The sequence below is a fragment of the Salmo salar genome, chromosome ssa04 (assembly GCF_905237065.1).
Source record: "Salmo salar chromosome ssa04, Ssal_v3.1, whole genome shotgun sequence".
NCBI lineage: Eukaryota > Metazoa > Chordata > Actinopteri > Salmoniformes > Salmonidae > Salmo > Salmo salar.
In genome coordinates this window covers 33,657,762-33,667,201 of record NC_059445.1, presented here as the reverse complement: position 1 = coordinate 33,667,201, position 9,440 = coordinate 33,657,762, and the positions used below count along the sequence as shown (strand labels likewise).

The 9,440-nt window shown below is 43.1% G+C and overlaps 1 protein-coding gene across 3 annotated transcripts in view; it reads right to left on the bottom strand.

Moving 5' to 3' along the window:
- Positions 1-1,019: 1,019 nt before the first annotated feature.
- Positions 1,020-9,440, bottom strand: part of spns2 (SPNS lysolipid transporter 2, sphingosine-1-phosphate) — a 135,700-nt gene continuing 127,279 nt past the window's right edge. For all 3 annotated transcript variants that reach the window (XM_014195820.2, XM_014195819.2, XM_045716834.1), the window contains exon 13: positions 1,020-4,386. Coding sequence is in view for 2 of the 3 variants with exons in the window: in XM_014195819.2 (XP_014051294.1) it covers positions 4,378-4,386 (9 nt within the window). In the remaining variant the exon portion in view is untranslated. The remainder of the gene's footprint in view (positions 4,387-9,440) is intronic.

Here is a 9,440-nt window from a genome sequence, read left to right as displayed (position 1 = left end):
GAAAAGAACACATGGAATTTCCAGGAGAGCTGACTGGAGTGCTGTGTGTGTCTCTCTGTTTCCTGTCTACACCCTAATGTAGACAGGAAACCTATTGTAGCTATATGTCACCCTAACTACCCTTCGGTCAAGGACATGTAAATACTATGGTTGAACGTCAACATTTTGACATATTTCTAATGAAATATGTCTGCAAATGATACAACACTGAACGGTTTGGCCTTTTACTCCCTCCCTCCCTCCCTTTCCAGGCAAATATTGTGTTTTGACACTGTATATGTATGTAGATAGGGGAAAAAAGTCCCTCTGTGTGCATCAGGTTGACACGTTCACTTTCTGTGTTGTATCTCAGCTCGTGTGTCTCTGATTGAACCACACAGTATAATGACCACAGGCTTACCTAAACTCATGAACCAAAGAATCTCTGTCAGTGCCTTAGCATAGAGCTGTGTTGCCTGGCTACATGGTTGGTACACCTCACTAAACAATACAAGGCTTCATTGATTCAATGCTCCAAACTCAGCCATACTCTCTCTCTCTCTCTTACCTAGTTGGCCATGATTAAAATCGAGCCTTTGTGAGTCTGTCTCCCACTAAAAAGAGAGGAAAAAAATTGCCCCATAGCAAAATAGGTTCCTTGGCCCACTCCCCTTCCTGGGGTCCTTTCTAAATGGGCCTATGCATTACCTTCCTTTCAGGTGTCCTGGCCGTCTACTCTTCCTTGTCTGGTGTGTGTTTCTAGATACACAACTGTGTGAGGGAGCCTTTACAGGGTTCTGGGCTCTGTTCTGAATGTTGGCTCATACTAAATGGCGCCATGTAATCTAATTTGACTACTTCAAAAGAGAAATGACTAGTCAACTCATGTGATTCAACTGATTCTTAATGGTTATACTGTTGTTTGTCATCTGCCTTCACTGTCAAAGATATTTTGAAAGATAAAATATATCTTCAAAGATAAAAAAAAACAAAAACAGGAAACGCGAGAATCGGATGCAAATGACAACGCTGTGATACACTTTGATTAAATACGTTTATTTGATCATTTACATATAGGTGTACATTTCATATCACCCCCCGAGGGAGTGTCACAGTTAAGTTCTAGAATGATTTTGTTGATCGCTTGTATTTTCTTTTTCACTTATTTTTAACACAGTTATTCTAAAAATAAAAATAACCTCTGATTTCTGCTCAATATCAGAAATAGGCCTCTTTTTACATGATTCTTGTATGACAAGAAAGAGCACATTCTCAATACATCACTCCTGTGATTATTCAAATAGAATTACTCCATACAAATTATGTTTTTACTTCTAAAGGATATTTGATCTAAATTATATCAATTTGGAATTGTGTGAACCTCCATTCATAACCCATCCAAACAAAACTATGTGCCCCTCTACTGTTGTTCTAAGACAGAATGCCAGCATGAAAGTGTTCTGTGCGAGAGTGTTCTACAGAGTTCTATAGAATGTGTGAAGTGGATTCTAGAACAACATGCCAGTTATGGGTTACAAATAAATCCCTGAATATCACCTTCTCAATCAAATGAAAATTAACGTGCAAAATACTTTGATTTGTTGGTCTAGAAAAAGAAGCGACACTTGAAAATACAAAATGAAGCATTGAGCAATAGAGCATAGAACAATAGTTCGGTTATAAAACGGTTAACGATGCAGTTCCCTGTGTATGTGTTCGTGTGTGTCTGTGCGTTTGCGTGTGTGTGTGATATCCAATTCATGATCACAGTAAACACAAGGATTCTCAGTGATGTAAAAAGGTATTGTGTTGTTTCATTGCAATACAATATGATGAACATATACGTAGGAGCCTTTCTTAACCCAAAGAGACAATAAAGTATATACTTAAGAGTATACTTAAAACATCAACTTCCCTTTACAGATTCTTCTTCAATCTTCATTAACAAACAAATAAATACATTGCATCCAAGCCATCATTTACAATATATTAAAATTGCTGAATAATATAGCTATATATCTCTATTGCAGTCATATATAAAACTAATTTGTATAAAAAGAAAGTCCATAAAAGAAAGAAAAGAAAGATAAGAAACTTGATTAAGATGATGTTGCTGAGTAAACACATCAGGTCGGATAGAATCACATTCAGAGAGCTCTCCTCCTCACAGTTTATGTCTGCTTCTGAAATAATACCCTATATAGTGCACTACTTTGATCAGAGCCCTATGGGCCCTGGTCAAAAGTAGTGCACTTGATAGGGTACCATTTGGGTCACAGATCGAGCGAGGGAAGCTGAGACAAATTAACTGGCAATAGAGACACATCCATCATCCCATGACCCCCCCCCCCACACACACACACCAAGCCAAGATGAGCCAGACCCATACGTTACTACACAATAACCATCTCAAAGCCTATCCAATGAATTCAATCTATCACAACATTTCCACATCAAGTTCTACAAGGTGCTTTCCTTTCAATAGAAAATATGAAACCACATATTCCTTTTGTAGAGTTGTGTGTTGGAGAAAAGTTGCTTTCGTCGCGTTGTAAAGTACAGAATTCGTCCTAAAAAATTATTATTGTCTTCCTCTTTGACATATTATGTTAGAGTAGATTGCATGATATTGCACAAACTGTCAAATATGATGCCCAAACTGATGCATAGAATGGTCTATTAGTATATGACATAGGCAGTAAAGCATCATCTCCATTGTGTACATAGTGAATCAGAGATAAAACATGTATTTCCTTCTGTATCCTATGAAAGCAGTGCTTTTTTCCAATGCCACAACTCCTAGCCCCCATTTGAGGGTGAACAAGGGTAAAAACTCCTCCAATTTAACCTGGGCAATATGATGCCTTTCGAAGGGTTTGATTTCTGTGACTAATTAACTTATGACTACAACCGACTGAGGCTCCCTCTTTTTTACGTGTCCTTTTCTTTCCTCAACTCCGGGAATGGGATATCCTCAAGGGGTAAAATAATCCCTGTGTGTGCACAAAGACAGCTATTGTGACTGGTTGGGGATAGTGAATCTTATCCACCATTAAAAGGTGCCACTGTCACTCTCTTTCAATGTGGGTGGTGTATCCAGTCCGGAACCTCAAATCCAACCATCTGAGATAAATTTGTTAAAAGGAACATTGTTCACAGATATGGCCAATGCATGCTAGGCTCCTTCTCCCACTGTATAGAATGCATTGCTCCCTTCAAAGCAGGGTAAAAACAAGTATATCGTTCACCCCTTCAAAACTGCTTCTATAGGTTAAAATGGAGCATTTACATATATATATTTTTTAAATAAAAACATTTACATTAGAATAACTATAAAACATGTACTACTCCAGTGTCCTTTCATTAATGAGCTGGGGAGGTCTCACCTTAAGCCTACTGAAACAATCATAGGCAATCAAGAATAACCTCCAGTTTTATATCCAACATCACTGCCAGGTCGCAATTGTAAATGAGAACTTGTTCTCAACTTGCCTACCTGGTTAAATAAAGGTGAAATAAAAAAAATAATAAAAAAATCACATAGTAGAATAAAAAAATCTTTGATCACTTACTGAGTATGGTACGGTGTGGCCGGCACTGTTTTAATATAAGTGCTAAAAAGACAGAAACAAAATATAACACGGAAGGGGGGATGAAAAGAAAATAAGAAACCTGCCTGCACTGTGTGTCATTAATGTATAAGCTCAAAGTCTTAAGGCTGGCTGGATGGATCATCAGACCTGACTGTCATGGTGGATGGAGAGAGAGAAATGGGGAAACTGACTTTGTTCACTATTTTTACATTTTTTGGCCTTTAAGTGACTTCCTGTTTTTGATGGTTGTGGTGGTTGTTATAGTGACGGCAGTCAGTGCAGAACCTCTGTGTGGTGGAATGTCATGATATTGCACTTGGTGCAGATTGACAGGCCATGTGACAGACAGACATACAGACAGATGGACGGACAGACAGATAGGGCAGGTCCATGTTCAGCATTCAGTAGTATAGCACTGGGGGAGGGGCCAGGTGGTTCTGTGACTCGCTCTTAGTAGACAACCCGAAAAGGTCAGAAGCCATCAGCTGCCGAGCCGATTGGCTGGCTTCAGCACACTGCTTTGTGTGATTGGCCAGTCCATGGAGTGGTGTGACAGAGGCTTCTATAGGGTTAAACAAAGTGCTCCCTCTTTCCAGTTATAAACAGTAACAGCCTCCACACAACATGTTGAATAAGAAAAGTAATGATGAGGGTGGTGAGGACGAAGAAGTTAAAGGTGGATGGCTTGGGTATAAAGACGTGGATCAGCTGCCTCTCTCTCTCTCTCTCTCTCTCTCTCTCTTTCATCCTCCCTCGTTCAGCGCAGCATGCAGAGCCTCTGCTTCCTCCCAAGGACGGCCCCTCCTCAGGAGACCTGGAGCGATAGAGACATAAAGAAAGAGAGAGAGCGAAGGAGAAAGAGAGAAGAGAGAGACAGAAAAGAGAGAGAGAAAAGAAGAAATGGAGAGTGTGGTTAGGCTCTGGCCTCCCCACAGGATGTTCCCATGTAATTAGTGCTCCAGTGCTCCTCGGCTCGGCCATCTGTCTGGTGGCTCTGCTCTGCCTGCCTGGCTCTGGGTCGGCCTGGCTCTGCTCCGATACACCAACCCCACTGGGAGCAGCTATGGAGCTATGGACCTCCACACTACTCCTCTCCTCTCCACTCCATACAAACCTAAACACCACAAACACTGTCTGGTGGCTCTGCCTGGCTCTGGTTCAGCCTGGCTCTGCTCTGATACACTCGCTGCCTGCTGGGAATGATCCAGCAATAATGGACCTCTCCTTCACACCAAAACATGGCCACACTTGGGACCAGATAACCAGCTGATAGATCTCTCCACAGTCTACGCTAAAACATGAACACACGTTTGTGTTTACTCCCTCAATTTGTGCCACATCAACACCTTTAAACCTACTACACTGAAACAGATGTATTGGGGGATATAACACCTGTCTCACTCAGCCAAAATGTTTGTTTTTGTTGTTCCCTACTGAATTAGAGAAGTGTGTGTGTGGATGCTCCAGCGCTCTGCTGTGAACTACAATAGGATTAGAGCAGTAGAGTAGGGGGCTTGGCTGGTTGCTGTTCCACTGTTTTTCCCTTGTAGTACCACCAGCCTCCCATCCACAACCAGAGTAATTACCTTAAACGCTGCAAGATTATAGGATTTCAGAGAACAATGTGCTTGTGTGTGTGTGTGTGTGTGTGTGTGTGTGTGTGTGTGTGTGTGTGTGTGTGTGTGTGTGTGTGTGTGTGTGTGTGTGTGCACGTGTGCCACAAAGCCAAAAACTCTTAGTCAGAATTGCAGCTTTATTATGGTAATTATTTTCCAATGATTGTCTTACACAATAAGAGGTTGGCAATAACATTCCCCTGGAAAGAAAGGATGCTTTGAAAACTGATACAGGCAGACTAGCAGGTGTAAGATTTGTTTGCATTAGACACCAGTGGAGGCTGCTGAGGGAAGGATGGCTCATAATAATGGCTGGAATGGAGGGAATGGAATGGCATCAAACACATGGAAACCGTTCTCACCAATATGAATGTGCCACCAACCTCCTCTGTTAGACACAGCCCTACTGAAGCATGTCTGGAGTGGTGGAATGGTGGTGGAATTCTACAGCAGTATTCCAAAACTAGAACCTTCTCCAAAGCTCTTTTGGGGGGAAGTCGGGAAGGAACATCGGGGGGAAGTGACCAGGAGGAAGATTAAGCAGGGACACATGCTGATCAGCCTGTGCTGCCCAAAAAATGCAATCAAACCAATTGGAGGGGGTGTTGCTCAGGAGGGAGGATGCAAATCATGGCAAAGGGAGGTTGGGAGGCAGCAAATAGACACAGAATGCCTTGACTTGGCTGGCTACATGCATAGTTTGCATACACCCAGCATGGTTTGGCTAGGCTTGACTGGCTACAATACCAGGGTTGGCGTGCCTGGGCAGAATGGATAGGCTGCACTACTTAGACCCACAAAACAGCTTGGTAGTCATGAGTATAGATAGACACATTATGAAAAGACACCCTAGGAGGGCGGTATCATGGCACACAGAACCAAATCTTGTGCATGTGCTGGCTTCTTTTTGGCTGCCACATTTAACAGTGTCAACAAGAGTCTAGGAGGGCAGACATGTGGATCAAATTCACCTACCCACCCCCACATTAACTGGAAGGAAGAGCCCCTTCCCTGGCCTCATGTCTGGTCTGGTGCCCGATGGAGGGTAGACCACACTGGGGCTGGGGTGAGTGTACTACTACTACAGTATGTGTGGTCTGTGGTTATGCCTCTCTCTGTACCCTCTGGACCCTAAACCCAACCAGTAGAACCCTGTTGAGTACTCAAGGCTTTTGTTGAATGGAGAAAAAGATACAGTCTGGATTCACTGTCTACAGCTGCAAAAACAGGTTTGAATAGAGGGGACGTTTGGAGCTGCATTGAAAAATGGACCACCTGAATGAATGGTCAACCACAAGGTGGAACTGGGAGAGCGAATGCTGAAAAAACCTCCTGCTGTCAAATCTAACAGTGAAATTTTGACAGTTTATAACATGTATTCTTCTGTGGGTTAACAAGCGCTAGCTAGCTGTCGATGTGAACCCACAGCCCTCTGTGGTTATCGTCGTCCACACTACTTTACCCCCGTGGAGACATTAATTGGATCCATGCTTATCTAATCTCTAGTGTTGAGCGATGAACTGAAATGTCTGTTATTTGTCTTTTTTTAAACAACTAATTGACCTATGTCGCTTCAATTATTTGAATTCCATTTTGTTCAGATTTTTTCGGAGCTCAACGTGCAGTTTCTCTAGCGATAAATCGATTCTAGCCCGATGTAGTAGGGTGTTGTAGTTTCCAACAAGCCAATATTCTACATAGTTTAGCGCAGAAAACGTGGTAATTAACTTCAGTGACCACAATCTATTGCGTTCCTTGTCCGATCTGTGTGGGCACGAAGAACGAGAGAAGAGAAAAGAACGTGCGATCAAGAGGGATAGAAAGCAGTTGCTTCGCCATACATCTCTACCTGAAAATACATGATCTATTCTAAGTGATTGATAGTTGGTATCCAGCATTCATAACATTATGCCTTATTTACTTTAAAGAACTACTAAAATAGTGATTTGTCAGACAGGATAGGCCGCAGCTCTATTGTCACGATTCCTACCGACGATGGCGCCCCCTCCTGCTCGGGTGGCGCTCGGCGGTCGTCGTCACCGGCCTATTAGCTACCACGATTCCCTTTTTGTTTTTCCCTTTTTTTATGTTGTCTCACCTGCCCTGAGTTAGTCAATTAAGAGGGCTATTTAGTTCAGCTGGCCCGCTCTCTATTGTGCGGGATTGTCCTTCTGTGTGTCGACTGAGGTTTGTGCGACTGTGCTTGTCGTTTGTGTTTTTCCCTGTTGTTGGGAAACCTTTTATTTTGTACATGTGGTTTATTAAAATTACCACACAGTGTTCGCTGCTTCCTGCGCTTCTTTCCTCCACACCACAGACAAGCCGTTACATCTATAGAGATGAGATGACTTGGAATGAAATAATAAAGTAATCAAATAAAACAAATGTAATATACTCACACAACTGAAATATTTTATTAAAGTAATATGAATAAAGTATGGTTAATGATGCACTATGCATTAATCAAAATATCTTTTCCATAACCAAAAATATTGTATTTTCAGCTGTTTGAAGATCGTGTATAAAACCGAAAGTAAGATGCAAAAACAAAACTTAAGCATAGAAATAGCCCACACAGAAGAAATCTACCACTTCTTAAACAATGACAGACCAGGATCTCAGCGATCACTGCCTCATTGCCTGCATCCGCTATGGATCCGCGGTCAAACGGCCACCCTTCATCACTGTCAAACGCTCCCTAAAACACTTCTGCGAGCAGGCCTTTCTAATCGACCTGGCCCGGGTATCGTGGAAGGATATTGACCTCAGAGGATGCCTGGTTGTTTTTAAAAGTAATTTCCTCACCATTTTAAATAAGCATGCCCCTTTCAAAAAATGTAGAACTAAGAACAGATACAGCCTTTGGTTCACTCCAGACCTGACTGCCATCGACCAGCACAAAAACTTCCTTTGGTGGACTGAACTAGCAACGAATAGTCCACGCGATATGCAACTTTTCAGGGAAGTCAGGAACCAATACACGCAGTCAGTCAGGAAAGCAAAGGCTAGCTTTTTCAAACAGAAATGTGCATCCTGTAGCTCTAACTCCAAAATGTTTTGGGACACTGTGAAGTCCATGGAGAATAAGAGCACCTCCTCCCAGCTGCCCACTGCACTGAGGCTAGGAAACACCGTTACCACCGATAAATCCACATTAATCGAGAATTTCAATAAGCTTTCCTCCTGGCTACACCAATCCCGGCCAACAGCTCTGCACCCCCCGCAGCTACTTTCCCAAGCCTCCCCAGCTTCTCCTTCACCCAAATCCAGATAGCAGATATTCTGAAAGAGAAGCAAAACCTGGACCCGTAAAAATCAGCTGGGCAAGACAATCTGGACCCTCTCTTTCTGAAATTATCCGCCGCCACTTTTGCAACCCCTATTACCAGTCTGTTCAACCTCTCTTTCGTATCGTCCGAGATCCCTAAAGATTGGAAAGCTGCCGCGGTCCTCCCCCTCTTCAAAGGGGGTGACACTCTCGCCCCAAACTGTTACAGACCTATATCCATCCTGCCCTGCCTTTCTAAAGTCTTTGAAAGCCAAGTTAACAAACAGATCACGGACCATTTCGAATCCCACCGTAGCTTCTCTGCTGTGCAATCCGGTTTCCGAGCTGGTCACAGGTGCACCTCAGCCATGCTCAAGGTATTAAACGATATCATAACCGCCATCGATAAAAGACAGTACTGTGCAGCCGTCTTCATCGACCTGGCCAAGGCTTTCGACTCTGTCAATCACCAAATTCTTATCGGCAGACTCAACAGCCTTGGTTTCTCAAATGACTGCCTCGCCTGGTTCACCAACTACTTCTCAGATAGAGTTCAGTGTGTCAAATCGGAGGGCCTGTTGTCCGGACCTCTGGCAGTCTATATGGGGGTACCACAGGGTTCAATTCTCGGGCCGACTCTTTTCTCTGTATATATCAACGATGTCGCTCTTGCTGCGGGTGATTCCCTGATCCAACTCTACGCAGACGACACCATTCTGTATACATCTGGCCCTTCTTTGGATACTGTGTTCACAAACCTCCAAACGAGCTTCAATTCCATGTATGTATGCTGTAGCAGTCCTTCCGTGGCCTCCAACTAACTTAAACGCTAGTAAAACTAAATGCATGCTTTTCAACCAATCGCTGCCCGCACCCGCCCGCCCGACTAGCATCACTACTCTGGACGGTTCTGACTAATAATATGTGGACAATTACAAATACCTAGGTGTCTGGCTAGACTGTAAACTCTCCTTCGAGACTCAT